The sequence below is a fragment of the Meriones unguiculatus genome, chromosome 7 (assembly GCF_030254825.1).
Source record: "Meriones unguiculatus strain TT.TT164.6M chromosome 7, Bangor_MerUng_6.1, whole genome shotgun sequence".
NCBI lineage: Eukaryota > Metazoa > Chordata > Mammalia > Rodentia > Muridae > Meriones > Meriones unguiculatus.
In genome coordinates, this window is record NC_083355.1 from 33,896,469 (window position 1) to 33,916,768 (window position 20,300).

Consider the following 20,300-nt stretch of genomic DNA (forward strand, 5'->3'; position numbering starts at 1 on the left):
TAAGCGTTTAATCATGATACATACCTCATGGACTTGTGTTCATTTGGGATCTGTTTTCTAAGAATGAAGAAGTATCTTCATATAGACAGGAGCTCCAGTCAGTATGACCTTAATAGGATACTTTGAAAAAATTGTTTTCTTTCAGTGTTTTTGTATAGTTCAGGATCGTAATCTTCAGTCTCTATTCTGAACTAGTTCTTTGAAATTTGTTTGTCTGTTTTTTTAAAAGATAGATACTTTCGCTAAAACTTACTTTTTTAAATTTGAATTCTGTTAAAAAATTTTTTGGGAAAATCATAACAGAAATTTTCATTGTGCAGTGGACACCTGAGTGGCTGTCAGCAAGCTCAGGGTCGCACACTCACCAGGTCTACCCGCCTGCCAGGCTCTTACCACTGAGAAAGGAGGCACTGTTCTGTACCCTGCAGACCTCACAACTCCACCACACTCAACCCGTGTGGATTTGTTTGTGCACATGTATGTAGAGGTCAGAGGACAACTTGTGGGAATCTATTGTCTCCTCAGCTGTATGGATCTCAGGAACCAAACTCAGGTCATCTGCCTTGGGGGCAGGTGCCTGTACCTACCAAGCCTGAGCATTTCATAGGAGTGTATAGTCTTCTTTGTTTCCTCTGCTGCAACCCTGGAGACTCTGCACGTGCTGGGAGAACACTACATCAACTGAGCCTCATGCCTGGCCAAAAGGAGAACATTTCTGAGTTTCCCTGTGTTCTTGGCATTTCGGCTAAAATCAAGCATTTCTTTAATAGTTCTCTGTGACTGGATTTCTAGATCATACATTTCTGCTCAGAATACTGCTGAAGTGACATTTGCCCCATGCTGTTGCATTCAGAAGCTATTTTCCTTCTTGATGTTGCCAGCTTCCACTGAATTGGCTACTTTCCATTAAGAGTCCTTTGATAAACAGATGAGCACACTCTGTCCTCCCTTCTCAGCCTCCAACACCTAAGACATTGTTACCAGGCTGATGACAACGTGAGCCCTTTCTCTTGTTTATCAGTTATGGGTTAGAGTTCAGTGTTGGCACACTGCGCTGGCATGAGCAAGGCCCTTGCTCTTGCCAGCACTGAAAAAAAAAATTCATTTATCAGTCAATAGTCCTGGACTCATAGATTCTTGTTTTACTCTTTGGATTACAGTTTAATACTGTAATTTCTGTCTGTACACAGATTGTCACCTGGTCTGTTGGGGTACTTCATTTCTGATAAACAGCGCAGAACGCTCATTGTGAACTTTCCCAGTTCAGGGGTGCTCATTTTCCCTGGGGACCTACCCTTCTTAGTGAAGATGCCATTAGTAACCTTCCTCTCATTACGTACCCAAATATACACAAACTCTACCCTGGAGATGTATTTGCTTCTAGAATTGTTCAGTGGTTGGATCTAAGAAACTTACTTATCTATGTATATACATGTTTTTACATACATGCATGTATGTAAATGCAAGTACATGGAAAAGTAAGTATGTAAGAATAGCTAATGAAACACTGAAAGAAAGCTTTGAAGGTAACCAGCCCCGAATTAGAGTATAATACAACGCCTATAATTTAAGGCAATGCAATACTAATGCTTGAACATCAAAAATAACCTAAGTATGGTAGTGCATGTCTGTAATTCCAGCCCTTGAGAAGTAGAGGCAGAGGGTAGGAATTTGAAGCTCAGGTACACGAGACCATTATCTCAAAACAACAACAAAAAAATAGATACAATATTTGGATGCTTTTCTTAAAAGCCTGTAAAAGTTCTTTTTTCCCCATTGTTGAGTTTTAATGAGAATATTTGAATGTGACATTCCCAAGATTTCTATGTAGAAATAATAAGATATCTTACAAAACAAAGAGTTGACATGATTGCAAAAAACTCTCAGTCATTATCTGTCTTTACTTTTTGCACTGGAATTAACCCTTGCTATTTTAATTAGGTTTGCAATGAGAATTCCCTCTTCAAAAGTCTTTCCCGCTACCTGGTCCGGCGAAAGGATCCAGAATTGTGGGGTAGTGTGCTACTGGAAAGCAATCCATACAGAAGACCTTTAATTGACCAGGTAAAAATGGCAAAAATTTTTTTCTTTAGACTTAGAATACCTTCCTCTCATTACGTACCCAAATATACACAAATGGATCATGTGACTCTATAGCAAAAGATAGAAAAAGTGAAAGAACATTAAAATTGTACTACATAAATGTAAAATTGGACACATGTATACATTAAATGTTATAAGGTAAGTGAAATTCTAAAAATATAAAATTATCTTAATTTTATCGTCATTAAAAGGAAATACTAGGACTGATTATAGATTTATTAACTGACACATGACTAAATTAAAGACATTTGAAATAGTAAATCAGCACACAATGAGTATTGATAATACAAAATACAAAAATCCAGCTGGGCATGGTGTCGTACACATTCAATCCCAGCAGTCAGGAGGCAGAGGCAAGTGGATCACTATGAGTTCCAGAGCAGGCTGGTCTACAAAGCGAGTCCAGGATAGCCAAGGCTACACAGAGAAACCCTTTCTCAAAACAAACAAACAAAAAAGTCCAGTGGTTTTTGTTTGTTTGTTTTTTGTTTTTGTTTTTTTTTGTGGGGGGTGTCCGAAGTCTCAGCACTTAGGAGTTTTAGAGAAGAAGAATATGAGTTTGAGTACATCTTGAGCTATTAATGTAGCAAGAGCTCTAATTCTTCCTTGAAAAGTGCAAGTAAGTATCATGGAGATTGTTCTACTGTCCAGAATGAAGACCTAGGTTCTGATCCCTAGCACCACCCAAAAGCTAGGGTCAGGGTCCCCTGTATGTAACCCCAGTGCTGGGTAGACAGAGACAGGAAGATCTCTGGGGATGTTGGTCACTAGTCTAGCCAAATGGATAAGCTCCAGCTGCAGGGAGAGACTTGCATCAACAAGTGGAGAGTGACTGGGCAAGACACCTGATTCCAACCTTTGATACATGCACCTACACACATGCACCAGGACACAACACAGCACCAGAGGTGAAGCTTTTACCCATATGAAACTGGAATCTTGAATTTAAAGTGCTAATTATTGCTCGTTGCTATAATGAGTCTTAAGTTCTTCTGATAGACAAATAGTTGCAGCATTTTGGAGAATAGATTTCTAGGTCCCAGTTATTCACTAACCCTCTGGGAACCATTTCCAAGTAGATAAAAGGCTTCCTGCAATCATGACAGCTGGGCATATGAAAGTAGCCTAAACCAGAGTTGTTTATTTTTTTATAATCTGCTGAGATTTGAAAATAAGGAGCCATTAAAGTGATAGTGTTATTATGGATAATACTTGATTAACAGGGGAAAGTGAAAATTACATAATGGCTGATGTTAACAGTGTAATTATAAACAATGTGTGTTCGTGTATATTTATGTACAGAGTTCTATGAGTAGCAGATTTTTCATTTTATTTGAGGTTTTCAAATAAGTTAACTAACTTATTCTTACTAGACAGTGTCTTAGAAAAATACATTTATTTTTCTTCACCATCCTCGTGTGTCTTCTGTAGGTTGTACAGACAGCCTTGTCAGAAACTCAGGACCCAGAAGAAGTATCAGTAACCGTCAAAGCTTTTATGACAGCAGATCTTCCCAATGAACTCATTGAACTTCTGGAGAAAATTGTCCTTGATAACTCTGTATTCAGTGAACACAGGTATGCTGGCAGAGGATTGTATTGGCTTTCTGCTCAGTCTTTCATTGTGGCCTTTCAGTTTTGGGGAAGGAACAGAAAATAGATAGAGGCAGTTTTCAGGATTGTTACTCTCCTAATATTCTGTCTCTTCTCACCCTGTCCCTTGAGACAAATAACCCTCTAGTGCCACAGTGGTTATTCCTTACCATTGTGTCTTGGTTTCTAAAGGAATCTGCAAAACCTCCTTATCCTCACTGCTATTAAGGCCGACCGAACACGGGTTATGGAGTATATAAACCGCCTGGATAATTATGATGCTCCAGATATTGCCAACATTGCCATTAGCAATGAACTGTTTGAGGAAGCATTTGCTATTTTCCGGAAGTTTGATGTCAATACTTCAGCAGTGCAGGTAAATCTGGAAATTTCAGAAATTGACATACTAGCCTTCTCTTGAAGCAAAGAATGCATTGTCCTGTGAGGGTGTGCACAGATTGCTATCATGGTAGAATAACCATAAAATCCTATCAATTTAAATGTAATTATGTTGGGTAAGATCCATTTTACTGTAACACCAATTCAAAAAATGTTACCCAGGTCTTGATTGAACATATTGGAAACCTGGATCGTGCATATGAGTTTGCTGAACGATGCAATGAGCCTGCTGTTTGGAGTCAACTTGCAAAAGCTCAGTTGCAGAAAGGAATGGTAAAGGAAGCTATTGATTCTTACATCAAAGCCGATGATCCTTCATCTTACATGGAAGTTGTTCAGGCTGCCAATACTAGTGGTAAGACTTCTTGTCTTTATGTCTTTGAGAACTCAGAAAACTACTAAGCCAAGCATTCAGATATCTAACTTAGTGCATGGAGGAGGTTAGACACTTCCTGGTTACTTGTGAAAACTTTCAGCTCATCATCTTGATTCACCTAAAGACTGACTGCATTTATGAATTTAGAAGGTCCATGGGGAAGATTACTTTTGTTTTGAGGACTGATAAAATCCTGATAGAGCTCTGATATATAACTTTTAAAGGAAGCGTGGGGGGAGGTATCAAATAGTCTTAGGGCCAATAATAATACAGAAATGTAATGGAAAATTTATACTATTAGGCATATCCATTTTTATATTTGTCATTCTGTATAATGTTTCTTTGAAAAGAGAGTTAGGTTGATGTGGTGATGGACACCTGCCATCTTAGCACTTGGGGAGCTGAGGCAGGAGGCTTTAAGTTAATGGACAATCTAGGCTGTACACATAGTATGACACTTTGAAAAAAAAAGGCAGGGTCCTAATAGATTTAACAAATTTGTTTGAAAACATAAAATAAGGATGCTAATCTATGGGCTTATGTTTTCTCTTTACTTAGGAAACTGGGAGGAATTGGTGAAGTATTTGCAGATGGCACGAAAGAAGGCTCGAGAGTCCTATGTGGAGACAGAGTTGATATTTGCACTGGCCAAAACAAACCGTCTTGCAGAATTAGAAGAGTTCATCAATGGGCCAAATAATGCTCATATTCAGCAAGTGAGTTTCTTGTTCAAATTTGTGTGTGAGCGTGAGTGAGTGTTTAGTGATATGTGTTTATGCAGGTGCATGAGAAGGCCGGAGGATAAGCTCTGTCCACTTTGAGAGGGGGAAAAAATAAAGCCAAGTTCTCTTGTTGGCCTGAGTATCACTAAGTAATTTAAGCCAGCTGGCCAGCAAGCACAAAAGATTGATCTGTCACTGCCTCAATGCTCACACCATCACACCTAGTTTTTTGTTGTTTTTGGTGGTGGTGGTGGTGGTGGTGGTAGTAGTAGTGGTTTTTTGTTTGTTTCTTTTTTGAGACAGGGTTTCTCTGTGTAGCCTTGGCTGTCATGGACTCGCTTTGTAGTCCTGGCTGGCCTGGAACTCACAGAGCTCTACTTGTGTCTGCCTCCCCAAGTGCTGGGATTACAGGCATGCATCACGACATCTGGCACACACATGGCTTTTTATGTGGGTCTTGGATGTTAGACTCAGGTCCTAATGTTTTTAAGGCATGCACTTTTTAAAAACTGATCTATCTCTGTATCTGCACATTTTAAAAACATGAAAAATCAATTATTGAGCAGCTTTGTCTCCTTGGCAGAATCAACATGTTAGAGCTAAGAAATTAAATTGTTTTTAGGAGAGATAGAGTGTATGCCTGTTCATTCATTTTGTTTGTAATTTTGGAGATAGAATTTCTCAGTGGAATAAAGGGTAGTGCCTTGAACATGGGACACTGCCTCGACCTGTGGGTGCTGGATTACAGCGTATGCAGCCATACCTATCTATTCTTCAGTGGTAAGACAGGAATATGAAAAAAGGGATCGAGCTGAGACCTCTATTTTACTGATCATAGATTGTCTTTTCTCCCTAGGTTGGTGATCGTTGTTATGATGAAAAAATGTATGATGCTGCTAAGCTTTTGTACAATAATGTTTCTAACTTTGGGCGCTTGGCATCGACCCTTGTTCACCTTGGAGAATATCAGGCAGCAGTTGATGGTGCTAGAAAAGCTAATAGTACTCGAACATGGAAAGAGGTAATTCGAAACCCAAGTTTGAATGCTGAATTAAGATTCCGTGTGAACATTCTTTTGTACTCTGAGTTGAAATAACTGCATTTACATTTGGATTCTAATAGTGGCAAATGTTTATTCTAGGTCTGCTTTGCCTGTGTAGATGGGAAGGAGTTCCGTCTGGCTCAGATGTGTGGACTTCATATTGTGGTACATGCAGATGAGTTAGAGGAACTTATCAACTACTATCAGGTAACGACATCAGGCCTTTATGTAAATTGAGACCTTTGTACACGTGCCCTCTCCTCTAACTGCACATTTCCCTTATTAAGGATCGTGGATATTTTGAAGAACTCATCACCATGTTGGAGGCAGCCTTGGGACTGGAGCGAGCTCACATGGGAATGTTCACCGAGCTAGCTATTTTGTATTCTAAATTCAAGCCACAGAAAATGAGGGAACACCTGGAGCTGTTCTGGTCAAGAGTGAATATCCCTAAGGTAACCAGTCCTCACCATCGTGAGGCACTCTAATAATTTAAAATACTATTTCCCTTGTTAGGTTGATAGCAGGAGTCAGATTTGCTTCTAAAGCAACTGGTCCTTGTTCTGCAGGTGCTGAGAGCTGCAGAACAAGCTCATCTTTGGGCAGAGCTGGTGTTTCTTTATGACAAGTATGAAGAGTATGACAATGCCATCATCACCATGATGAACCACCCCACTGATGCCTGGAAGGAAGGGCAATTCAAAGACATCATCACCAAGGCATGTGCACTCAGAAGGGCGGGGAGGAGAGGGCTCATCGGGGAGGAGCTGGCTTCTAATCATGGGTTTCTCCTATTTTAGGTGGCCAATGTGGAACTGTACTACAGAGCAATCCAGTTCTACTTAGAATTCAAGCCTCTGTTGTTAAATGACTTGCTCATGGTGCTGTCTCCACGCTTGGATCACACTCGTGCAGTCAATTATTTCAGCAAGGTAACTTTTCAAACTGAATGTCCTAGTGAGGATTTCAGTGTAGTTGAGTGACTGTTGTCAACCATGGCAGCCTTTCTAACAAATGTTATTTTACAGGTAAAGCAGCTACCACTGGTGAAGCCGTATTTACGCTCTGTTCAGAACCACAACAACAAATCTGTGAATGAGTCACTCAACAACCTTTTTATTACAGAGGAAGATTATCAGGTAAAACCTTCAGATTCTTGTAAATACTTAACATCAAGCTCTGATCAGGTTTAATGCTGGCATGTTCTGTAATAAAAGCTCCTGCTTTATGTTTCTAAGCAGTGGGCACATGGCTGCTTACACTCTAAACTCAGCAAAGTTTTTGGGATGGTTAAGTGTTCTAATTTATGACATGTTCTAGAGTTTGGCTTATATATTTTATGTGTTTCTTGAGGAAACAATTTCTTTTGGCGGGGGGGGTGTTGAGACAGGGTTTCTTTGTGTAACAGAGCCCTGGCTGTCTGGACTCAGACCAGGCTGGCCTCGACCTCACAGATATCCACCTGCCTCTGCCTCCTGAGTGCAGGGATTAAAGGCATGAGCCACCATACCCACCCCTGAGGAAATTACTTAATGTCTTAGAATCTGTCTTTTGAATTTGCTCTTTTGAAAGATAGCACATAAATAGAAACTGTCTGGGTTAAGGTAATTGATTTTTGTCCTTCGCTTACTGTTGGCCTGACTGGGACTTGTCTGATAGTACAGGCGTGTCTCAGGCTCAGGCATCTTGCAATCCTGAATGCTTGAGGTGTAGACAGTTCTGTCTCAGCACGCCTGGCTCAGCATGATTTTCCTTTAGGCCTAGGGTCCAGTCTATAAGGCTGGATGTCATGTTGAATTATATGAATTGCTTCCTGACAGCATAAGTTCTTGTCCTCATTACACGTTCTCCCAGTTTCACACCCATTCAAGTTAGTATCAGTACTGGAAAGCTTAGAAGGAATTACACTTTCAGAAAATTATATAGTACATTTGAGGATTTTATTTATTATTTGAGAAGTAGATCGAAAGATTGATACCCGAACACAAGTTACAAACTTTTGTAGTTTGATGTTTGAATCTATGTTGTTACATGTCATGCTACCTCCCATCAAAATGAATTCTGGAACATAAGAGTTAAACTGAAAGCCTCTAGTTGACTTCTGAATGATTTTGTCTCTCAAGGCTCTGCGAACATCAATAGATGCTTATGACAACTTTGACAACATCTCACTTGCTCAGCGTTTGGAAAAACATGAACTCATTGAATTCAGAAGAATTGCTGCTTATCTCTTCAAAGGCAACAATCGCTGGAAACAGAGTGTAGAGCTGTGCAAGAAAGACAGCCTTTACAAGGTTGATAAAGTGGGGGTGGGGTGTTCAGGCAACTCATGGTGTCTTACAAGTGATCTTATTGAGCTGTTAATTTGATGGCTGTGAAAATTGGCAGTGTAACTCTGTTTTGCAAAGGTGGTTTTTAAGTTAGTGGGTTTTTCTTTACTTTCAGGGCTGGTTTAAGTCTGAATGTTGGGTTAACCTCTGTGTCCTTCATTGTTTCCTCCAAATAGGACGCAATGCAGTATGCCTCTGAATCTAAAGACACAGAATTGGCTGAAGAACTCCTACAGTGGTTTTTGCAGGAAGAAAAAAGAGAGTGCTTTGGAGCTTGTCTCTTTACCTGTTACGATCTTTTAAGGCCAGATGTCGTCCTGGAAACCGCATGGAGGCACAACATTATGGATTTTGCCATGCCCTACTTCATCCAGGTCATGAAGGAATATTTGACCAAGGTAATGATGCTCAGAAGTATGCTCAGAGCTAATAATCTTTAGGATATGTAAAATTTTTCATACATATTATTTTTCAAGTTTTTTTCTCTAGTGTAAATTATTTGATCATAAAATGTTCCTATTGGAATTTTTCCTAATAGCTGGCATGACTAGGAAGGGAGTGCAAGCTTTGTCTGCGTTTATGCTTTTTATTCTTGTAGTAAATAGAATTGTTTTCATATTTGAAATACTATAAAATTAATTCCTATGACTCATATTTCCATGTGTACTTTTATAGATTTCTTTTTTTTGTTTGTTTGTTTGATTCCTGACTTCATGTCTTTTTTCTCATGGGGAAGCTGCATTGTATTAACAGCCCGATAATTATCACAGATTTTTGATAATCAAGTACCTAATTTAAAAATACTCTAGGAATTTTGCATTTAATCATGTTTCCTAAATGCACATTAAATAAACTAATGAAAAACCTCTTACAAAATTTACTGTTCATTTTCGCATCTATTTTTGATGTTAGAATAGTTTTTTTGCTTGCCCCGAGTTACTAGCTTTATGTATAGAAAATTGAAATGAGTTTTAAAAATCCATTTTGTTGAGTAAATCAAAAGCTGAAAAGTGAGGCCTCACTTCTGATCTCTTCAGCATGCCTGACTGAACGGGGGGAAACGGTACTAACAACCCCTGGATAGAAAGACATTTTCTTTAGGGGACCACATAACTAGACACCTCGTGTTGCTCTCACGGTTTTTAAAGGAGTAAGATTTTATGTGTAAGTTCAGTGTGATTAAAACAGTCGCCACAGCTCAGCACAGGTGAGAGAAGCTTCTTTCTTACGCATAATGCCACCTTTTGAGACCTGGCTGCTGTTAACCGAAGTGCTGTCCATTTTACTAGGCATTAAGCTGCTTCCTTTCACACTGACTCAGCATAAATTCTTCTGCAGTGAGCTTTGAAGTTAAACAGGATTCTAAATTTTGCTTCCGGATGCCCTTTACTTCCACTCTGCTCCTCCCTTTTTTAGTGGTTAGATGTTTCTCCCTTACTTTGTTGCTGATTCTACCTTTTTATGCTCAATATGGAATTTGATTTTTTTTTCTAAGCTGCACCTTCTGAATTCCTTTGCAGGTTGATGCAATAAAGGAAAAGGTGAAAGTTGATTCTTTTCCATCTTTAAGTCTGGAGGACTAAGTCTAAGGAATTTGCATGATTTTTTTCCTTCCTTTTCTACACTGCTGCTGCTGCTTACCCCCCCCCAATAAATTTTCACTAAGCCTCTGCAAGTCCCTTGAAACATAACTATAATGGAGCTGTAGGACATTAGTAGATGTTTGCTACTAATCGGCTAATAGGCTTTAGGAAGGGCAGGAGGCTAATCAGTAGTTGGTTCACAGTCTCTCTTTAATATATTAATTAAAACTGAGCGTGGTGAGTTTCAATATTCATTTCAAACTATCAGGAAATTTCTTTTCCCTGTCAGGGTATCTGGACCGTAGTAGGACCTTCTTAATATTTGAAATAAATTAAAACATCCTTTTTTATTTTGTGAGCTTGCCTGACAGTTGTTGAATTTATATCTGTATGTACATGCCGTAAGAGGCTTTTGGAGTTCTGTGGGGCTTTTTGTTTGTTTGTTTGTTTTCTGGGGTTTTTGTGGTATTGAAGGACTGTGATCCAGTTTCTGATCTCTTGATTCTTACTAATTTTTTTTGCTGAAAGTAGATACAAGAGATACTAGCTGCTTCCGAAGAGACTTTCCTCATGTTTCTCCAGGTGTCCAGTTCTCATGGTGCTAATCCATTTTTAAGAGGAACCAAAATCTTTTCAATCATGAGAGAGCCAAGCTTGCTGTAACTGTTGCTAAGCAACATGGATTATTTATGTTTATAGCAAGGCAATATTAACATCTATCTGTAATAAGGCATGCCTTTGAAACTACCTAAATTTGCTGTCATGTTTAGTTGGCTCATCATCCAAGAATGCCAAATTTAGGCACCATTTGGTTGCTGCTTTCTTCAGTGGCTTTCTCCATCCAGTATAAATGAAACAAACTTTTAAAACTTATGTGTGGTGTAAAATTATGTTTAGAAAGGGTTTGGGAAGTAAAGGAGTGTTAAATTTTAAATGAATTTGGGTGGGGCCAATGCCTTGGGATCATGTTGATCAGACTGGAGTCACCACTGGAACTTAGGGCAAACCTGAGTAAAATGCATTGTGTGTGAGACCCTTCAGCAGCTAGTAAGCAAGGCAGTTAGAAAGCGTGTGTGTGAAAAATGGGTAATTGAACTGTAGTGTTATGCGTTGTTTTAAATCAAGCATGTATAAGTCATTGCAATTACATCATACTATGAAACATAAGAGCATTGCTGTGGGCTGTGTGTGTTTCTTGAGAGCCTGTATGGCACAGTCATCTTCAGATCTCACTTCTTGCTTCAGTACTTTTGCCTTTTTTTCATGCACACATACACCAAAATAACTGACTGCATGTTAACTTTTACTCTGCAGCATATTGCAGTCTTTGTGGAAAAGCCTTTTGCATTTTAGTGGATTTTTAATATTACAAATGGAACTGATTTCAGTGACATGCTTATGTCTAATATTTCTTTTTAAACTCAAGGATCAGAAACTTTTGTTACAACTCTTAACAAAAGCTTGTGTTCATAAAAATCTTCTCCCATTTTTTTATTTTTTTTTTGTGCAATCTAAATTGGGCTTAAACAAAAATTGGATGTTCCTGTGCCAGAGGCTATCCCATTACAAAAAAACATCAACACTTTTTCTTATGTTGGTGTTTCTCCTCTGGGATTTGTGTTTTTCCACTTCCTCCTTGTCTATCAGTGATTGGGCATTTGGATAATGCTGGCTCTTCTAGACTCCCATGTGTTTCTGTATCAACATTTAATCAGACATTAACTTACATACATGTCTGTTCACTTGAGATTTTTTTTTTTTCCTTGAAAGTCTGGGGATGTATTATGCAGTGCTGGGTTTTTAGGTTTCTTTTTCTTTTTTTTTTTCTTTTATTTTAATCTTAGAAATTAATTTATATACAGGCATCCCTGTGTTTCCTGGATAACTTCTGTAGATCATTCTCACATACCAGCTAGCTTAGCAAACTCCAGGTGGCCTTGATGGCATAGCTGTGCTTTAAATTCTGCAAATGAATTAATTTTTATTGTAAATTTGGATGCCAAATAGTGGGTATTTCACATAATCCTTACATTCCATGGTAGTCTTTAATTTGATATTAGGATAATTTGTAACATATTGCATAGGCTACAAAATTAGAAAACATTATAAAAAAGCAAACCACCACCCATGGATACAGTGAGACGCCCAGAAAAAACCCCACAAATCCTGAAAAAAGACAAAGCACACCCATTTTCCTAGGGTAGACAGACTACTGAAGCTTGCTTCTCCAAAGTTCTTTGAAAAGCCTAGATTAGACCCCGATTGCTTTTTACATGGAGCAATTAAAATAAAACATTGTCTTGAGCTGTCTCAGCTGGGACAGGCATTTGCTGCCAAGCTTGACACTTAATTCTCTCCCTGGAACCCACATGGTAGACTGAGAAAACTGACTTCTGCAAATTGTCCCCTGATCTCCACATGCACACCATGGCACATACTTGTCATCTCTTGTCCCCCAATAAACACATGTAATTTTTAAAATTAGAAAACTACTGTCCTAATAACCCTCTGTGCCTGTATGTAAACTCAAAGGTGCTATTTTACGTTTCCACTAGAACCCAGATACTGCATTAGCATTTTTAAAAAATCGAGTTTTTACAACTTTTTCATGGATCTCCATGTTTGCTCACATGTGCCCAGCCCCACTGTCTTCTGAAGGAACATATGAAGCTCCTCTCTACACTCACATTCCTAGCACACTTTTGGCCTTGAAAACAGCACATAAGAGCGCCACGACTTGAAATTTAGTCATACAGAAAAACTGGCTTAGATGCCAACTTTTAAATACAGTTTAAAATACAAATACGGTATAGTGTAAAGGCATTGGAAGTATATGATACAGACAATTCTGAAATACCAGGGTCTGTTGTTTTTCTCTAGTGTGTCACAGACTTTATGTTAGCCCCATAGGGAACCGGTAGGGCTGATGAAGTGGTGTGCCAGAGTTCCCCTGTAGATCTTAAAGGATCTGGGCAATACCACTCCTGTCTTTCATTCATACACTTGGACTGATATTAGCTGATATTGTCCACTTTGATTAGCTAGTATACAATAGCCATTTATTTCCTTGGCTTTCTTCTCAGAGTTGGGATAAGTCAGGCAACCTTAGTTACTTCTCCCAGCCATGTGTCATTAGTATTTGCATTTTGTCTCAGTCAACCAAGGAAAGTGATGTTATACAGCAGGACTGAATATGGCGCTACTGGAGACTTAGGTCTCAGCCTGTAAACGTAAGCCTCAGCAGGGGCTGTGCGTAGTTGTCACAGCAGCCTGTCCTGCACAAGTACTTATCTAGCCATTTGACTCATTTCACTTTTTTGCAAACCTAAATCCCCTGGCAAAGGAAGTCTTGATGGTTCATAAATTCCTTATTACCTCTGATAGTGTATACACTTCATTTAAAAAGTGCTTTCTTCTCACTTTCTCCCTTGCTCAGGCTGCATCCTAGCATGTCCAGTCTTAGCCTGGCGTGAGCTGTTACGGCATTTATAAATACCTCCTTCCTGAGGGTTTATAATGACAGTGCTGAAAAACACTATGACTGAAGTATGAATATTGCCATTGAATTTGAGGGGGCCTGAGAATGTTCTTGCCAGTCTCTTTTATTTTGACAGAATTTAACATACTAAGGCTTTTCCACTCTCTGCCATAAACCTAAGTTTGTAATGCTTTTGAGGTTCTAATGTGACTTGTTTTTCTCTAGGTGGATAAATTAGATGCTTCGGAGTCACTGAGAAAAGAGGAAGAACAAGCTACAGAGACACAGCCCATTGTTTATGGTAATCTGTCTCTTTTTAATTAAGCTCAGAGGGTATATTAGATTGTTAAATGTGGCAAGCCTTGAAAGGGGCAAAATGTTTGCTAAGTAAGGAATAGGTCTCCCAAATATTAGCATTTTCTCCAGAGGACCCTTTAAACTCATTTTGATGGTATCCCTTCTGATAATCGCCCTTGCACAGAGTGTTTCAAAGATAGTTATTAGAAATGGCCTCGGCTTTTCTGTTGCCTGACTGAAGACTTATCTAAAGTCATTAAGAAAGAAATAACAATGAATTCAGTTTTTGGAAGAACAAGTATAGCAAGGCTATCTTCAGTGTGCTTTGCATAAAGAATACATCTTAACTTTAAATCTAACTAGGACAAAGAATGGGGGTTGAGTTTCCATTCAAGAACTTTCCAAGAGATAGAGCATCCAGACCCTCAAGTAATTATTTAAAGCAGTTTGACTGCTTTACTAGCAGTGTGTGGGTTACTTATCCTTTGTGTTCATACTTGGTGAACATTGCATTTGAGGAGTATGATTAAAAGTTTTATAACCAGGTGTTCTTTGGAAGGAAATAAGAAATTTGTCGCAGGCAACTAAGAAAATGACATTATAGAAATCTTTATTATAATGATTGTTGTTGTTATTGCAGATAAGCTGTTTGGAGGAATTTAGGGGATAGGGTAGTTTTGGTGAAGGAGTAGGTAGACCTAAAATACTACATGAGGTTTGACAAATTTGAAATAGGTAAAAGAAAAAGGGCTGTGTTTTTTTAGTAGGCGTCCATGGACTGCTGGCCCTTTGTGGAGTTTTAAGTAGGTGGTTGAAATCGGGTTAGAATTTTTAAGAAAGTCCAGAGGTGATTCTTTGGTAACAAGTTTCCAAAAAGCCCCCAACACTTGCTCACCAAATACAATTTTGGTTGTGCTACAAGGGGAAAACAGGAAGTCAGTTGTGCTGGGAGAACGGTAGCTTGCATTCTAGTGGGAAATGATTTGCCGGGCTAGGGAGGTATTGTGTTTCTCTCTCTCTAAAAGCTCTTTACATGTCATGTTTTCTTTATGTGGTCAACAACTATTTCAGCTTCATCAGCAAGTATTTGATAGAAGGTATATACGTTCTCGTGTTTTTCATACCTAATGCATTGCATATCTAGTGCATATTTGAATGTGTCTTTTCTATTGCTGTCTCTAAATTAGCGCTGGATTCTTTGCTAGAACCATATTAGGTTTCATTACCATTCAGATGTTTAGAATCAGAGATTTAAATTAACTTTAACAACTTGTCAGGTTTTTCTGTGCTAAAATTTTAGACACTAAATGTATTGTATATTATGTGATAGGCTTGTTGGCAGATGTATGGCCTGATGATGTCAAATATGCATGTGTTACTGCTTTAAATATAGGATGTTGTGGCCCTCAGTCCTGCACCGTTGGCTTTTCTTAAGACAGGAAACCTTTCTCAGGGCAAGACTGTATTCCAAATTGGGACAGTCAGAAATGCCTCTACACAACTTACTCAGTAAATTGTGATTGCGCTGCTAGAGTGAGCATGATGATAGCACTAAACCTGGGTGCTAACAGATCTCCTCTTCCTTGTAGGTCAGCCCCAGCTGATGCTGACAGCAGGACCCAGTGTGGCAGTCCCTCCCCAGGCACCTTTTGGTTATGGTTACACTGCACCACCATACGGGCAGCCACAGCCTGGCTTCGGGTACAGCATGTGAGATGGACGCTGGTCCCGTAGCCCCCTATTTTCGTACTGAAGCATCGTCTACCCACTTCTCAGTTATAAATGGGGAAACAGGCAACGTGTTCTTGTAACCTTTATCTCATGAAGGACTACGTTTTTGTTTCTAACTATAGACTTGGATCGCCTATGTTAAAACCTTATTTTCACATTCCGCATCACTAGAACTTCTTTTCAAAGGGGAATAGTATTCATGTGGGCTTTTCTCCCCCTCATTCTTGGAAGAACTGCTTACTATTCAATCTATTGTGAAGAACCTGATTTGCACTCTGTAGTGTTTAAAGAAACAAACTCTAATATTGAATCTCTTAAATTTAGTGTATGTAAACAGCTTCCAATATGTATTGTCTAAATGCATTTAAATCTCTTTTACTCAAAAGCTAAAGTGAAAAGACTGGTATGTGGCCATGCAAGACTGTCATTGCCAACAAAGACAACACTAATCAGCATATGCTACATTGGATCACAGCGTTCCCCAAATTATTTGAAAAATGCATACAGACAATTTGCCTGATTTTAAAATGAGTATAAAAGGCCCTTTAACCTATGCAGGTTTCCCCATTATACATATAGAAATGCTAGTGTGTTTTGCTCACTTGATGTGTAACAGGTGCCCTCATGTTGTGCTGTATCCTGTGCTTTTTCTGTGGGACCATTCCATTCAGGAACACGGAGCACCATGATTCCACACGTGTGTATTTACTAACCCTTCCCTGAGGTTTGTGTATGTTGGATATTGTGGTGTTTTAGATCACTGAGTGTACAGAAGAAAGAATTCAAACAAAATATTGCTGTTCTTCAGTTTTGTTTGTGGAATTTGAAATTACTCCAACTTAAAATAAATTACTGGACTGTGGAAATAACATGTAGAATTGCAGTTTTAATTAAATACTTCTCAAACCAGAATAGTGGTGGTTTTCATAGTTTCATACTAAATACTGCTGGAGCATTACAGGAAGGAAAATGATTAAAAAGACATGCATTATGCCATTTGCATTCCTATAGATAAGAAAGTATACGTGGTAGTCCTAGAAACCGTTACTAAACAGTGGGCTCCTTCTCATGTTTCCAATATTTTAACCAAATGGTACTCCAGGGTTTTAAGAATTTCATCTAAGTAACTCATAGGTGTTACATTGACTTGAAATAAAGGTATATTTTTAAAAGTAGTTAGCATGGTATTTCTTATGGACTTAAAAGGTACCAAATTTGCCATGGCTGATAATACTGCATTTAGTGAGGGGCTCAGATGCCTTGGGACAGTAGTTAAGCTACCCTGTGCTGGCTGGGAATTGAACCTGGGCCCTCTGGAAAAGCACTCAGCTCTTAAAACACAGAGCCATCTCACCAGCTGTATTATACTGTTACTGTGTCCTTGGGGATCTCTCCTTACCCACCCCATCATCTCCTGTGATGCAGTTGCTACTTAAAACCATCCTTATTGGGCAACACAAGGAACAAAACCACGGTGATGTGCCAGCCAGTCAGCTGCAGGGCTTGTTTCCCTCCCCACAGACTAAGTAAGTGCCTTGCAGAATTTATTCCAAGATTATCATTTTACACATATGGGTGCTTTGCCTTGATGTCTATGCATTATATATGCGCCTGAGGATCAAGGAAACCATTGCTCCATTCTCTCTAGCCTGTTGGTTTTTTGATTCAGGGCCTCTTGTGTATAATCCAGGCTTGAGATCCTTTTTCTTCAGCCTCCTGCATATGGGAATTATAAGTATGGACCACCTGTCAGATTATTTTTAAATCACAAAATGCTCAGTCAAAGATTGGGCTGTGATGTGTGTACTAAAATGGGAGGGCAAATGGTAATAAGCTATCTTCACTAACATTACTCTTGAGTTCATCACTGGGTAGGTTCTAGATTAAGAAACGCAAAATAATTTACCAGATAGTTACTATAAAACTATTGCTTAAGCCAAGAGAAAATGGGGTCAGGGGGATTAATTGGAGGGTCATGTGAAAAGCTATCTGATCTAGTGACACAAAACAAAAATACAAGAACTATATATTGATGCAGAAAACATGCATTTGCTATATAGAACAGAGGAGCCCTTGCCTGAGGCTCAATTCCCAGCACTACAGTTTGTTGGGTTCTTTTTTGTTTTGTTTTCTTGGCTCAATTCAAGCACTTTGTACATAGCAAATGCTGTAGCCCCTAAACACTGATATTTGTAGAAGGCTAGGGGAGAACTTGAAAAGGTCTTCAAACTCTTTCAGTTGGGTTTTCCTTGAAATGGCTGGCACATTTTGTTTTTGAGGAAATGTATACCAAATGCTCAGGTTTGGGCAGTTAAGACTCCCTTTCTGTCCTCGACAAGAATCTCATTGTTAAGACCTGCAACTCGCAGAAATCCTCTGGTCTCAGCCTTCAGAGTGCTGGGATTGCAGTAGTGAGCCACCAAACCTGCCTGGTTTTAGGGTTAAGTGGTTGGTTGTTAAGTGTGTGGGCAGGGTGGGCACGTGTGACACCTTCCACTTTTTTACAGCCTTTAGGGATCAAACTTGGATTATCAGCCTTATCAGCCTTTACCCACTGAACCCTAATTTCATTTGCTGAAGGTTTTACTTTTAATTATACATGTAGTGCTTCTCTATGTAGGTACACTAATGAATGTTGAGACTAGCTCTGAAGCAGGTAGTCATAAGTCAGAAGCCAAACATGGGTTCTTTGTAAGATTTTTAACTGCAGAGTCATCCCTCCAGCCTCTTGTTTCTGTTCTTACAGAGATGTCCCATGAGATTAACTGAGTTCACAGGTATGTGACACCAGCCTTTTAGACAACCAGACAGTAATGCAAATAGTCATGGGTTAAAAAATGCTTTTTATTTTTTATTCATTGAGAATTCTATACACATATACAATGTAATGTAAGCCTAGCACCTCAACCCCATTCATCTCCCTCCCAAGTTATTCTTTTTCGTAAGACTACAGTGAGGACAATCGATGCTGATCTTGTGTGAGTGCATGCTGGGCCATCGGCAGGAGCACGGGCAACCCTGCAGGGAGGACTTCCCTGAGAAGACTCCCTACTTCGTAGCCTTCAGTTCCCAGAGACCCTCCCTACAGAGGCTGGAAAAAAAAATACTGCTCTTTGTAACTGCTTCATCAGTTCAAGTGAACCTTTACTGTGAACGTGGGGGCAATGAAGGACTTGTTCAAATAGCTCATCAGTGGGAACACTAAAGAAAATGCCTTTCATTCCAGCTAAGAGTTACATAGAGACTCCTTGGGCTCTGCAGAGCCGCTTTTGAGAACTACTCCGTAAGAGTCCTAGGAAGTATCTATCAAGAATAGGTGAGCCAGAAAAATGATTTGTTACAGAATTAACAATTTTCACCATGTCCTTGTAAGTACGCCCTTGCTTATTACAAGCCCTTGAATCAGCGACTCCAGCCATCCTGCTGGGAATCCAGTCTTTCAGTGTGGGACCACTTGTCTGCACTTGTCATAATCATGTACTTAAGATTGAGTGCAACTCAGTTACATGTGGTTGCATCACTTTTGACCCTGTACAAACATTCTGTTTGTTTAGAAACTGTTGCTACCATGGCATCATTCAGTGTTGTGATTGCTCCTGTACCATCTATGCTTCTGTATGATAAAATGTACCGAGCATTCTAACTTGGATACTGCCTAGTTTCCACTTAGGACCTTACACTCCTTGATATAATTAGTTTTAAAGGATATAATGAACTTAGGAATCCCTGTCAATCTTTTGGAGATATCAAGAAAAATAGATTCTAGCAAGACTGTCAAAAAAGCTTTATATAGTCAGGCATGCTAGTGCATGCTTTTAATCCCAGCGTGGGAGGCAGAGGAGGAGTTTGAGATCAGCCTGTTTAACATAGCAAGTTCCAGGCTAGTCAGGAATACAGTGAGAAAAAGTACCCTTAAATAATAAAATTATTTAGTTCCTAAAAATTTTCAGGAGAGACTAGCTGGGTGCAACTACAGTCCTTTAGTCAATAAAGTTCACTTCACAAACTTAACTAGTTTCACTGTTGAAGTAAAGGAATTTTTAATAGCTTATCAATTCGAACTGTGAAGTATGTTAGCCCAAGTTGGTCAGGAGAAACGAGCATCAAATTTTGCCACATAGCAACTTTAAAACAGAAATTAATTTAGAAAGAAGCTGGGTCTGTATGACAGCTCATTCATGCCTCCAATCCCAACACTTGGGAGGTCAACGCAGGAGAAATGCCACACGTTCAAGATTAGCCTGAGCTACAGTGTGAGACCATCTCAAAACATCCAACTAGTTAAAACCTAAATCAAATTTTCACAATGGGTCTATGCAGTGGCACGTCAATTAAAAAAAAGTAGCAGCAGGGGAAAACTGCAGTATGATGTCGCAAACAAAAAGGCAAGGACCAGCATTGATCCTGGTCCAATGAAGAATAATCAACACATAGGGATCTAATTATACATGGTTTCCTTTTTACCCAATGTCAGCAGGAGCATTTCTCACTTTTGATTTCTTTTAGTGCCCATCACTCCACAAGAGCATTTAGCCAATGTGTTTTTTAGATTTATGAGGTTTCTACATGCATGTATATTTGTGTGCTGTGTGCACCTGGTGACCGAGTTGAAGAGAAGGTGTTCTGGTTGTGAATTGCTATCCAGAC

General features: G+C 39.2%; 1 protein-coding gene across 2 annotated transcripts in view; it reads left to right on the top strand.

Annotated features, from left to right (window-relative positions):
* Nucleotides 1–16,565, top strand: part of Cltc (clathrin heavy chain) — a 62,432-nt gene extending 45,867 nt beyond the window's left edge. Inside the window, exons 18-33 of one of the 2 annotated variants that reach the window (XM_060387058.1) lie at nt 1,942–2,064; nt 3,535–3,680; nt 3,888–4,071; nt 4,257–4,449; nt 5,029–5,186; nt 6,049–6,213; nt 6,334–6,441; nt 6,522–6,689; nt 6,804–6,953; nt 7,035–7,166; nt 7,263–7,373; nt 8,358–8,528; nt 8,741–8,962; nt 10,085–10,105; nt 13,851–13,926; nt 15,512–16,565. In XM_060387058.1, the coding sequence (XP_060243041.1) occupies nt 1,942–2,064; nt 3,535–3,680; nt 3,888–4,071; nt 4,257–4,449; nt 5,029–5,186; nt 6,049–6,213; nt 6,334–6,441; nt 6,522–6,689; nt 6,804–6,953; nt 7,035–7,166; nt 7,263–7,373; nt 8,358–8,528; nt 8,741–8,962; nt 10,085–10,105; nt 13,851–13,926; nt 15,512–15,636 (2,253 nt within the window). In that variant the 3' untranslated portion in view covers nt 15,637–16,565. The remainder of the gene's footprint in view (nt 1–1,941; nt 2,065–3,534; nt 3,681–3,887; nt 4,072–4,256; nt 4,450–5,028; nt 5,187–6,048; nt 6,214–6,333; nt 6,442–6,521; nt 6,690–6,803; nt 6,954–7,034; nt 7,167–7,262; nt 7,374–8,357; nt 8,529–8,740; nt 8,963–10,084; nt 10,106–13,850; nt 13,927–15,511) is intronic. The other variant, XM_021626636.2, reaches the window with a different exon arrangement.
* The last annotated feature ends 3,735 nt before the right edge of the window (nt 16,566–20,300 follow it).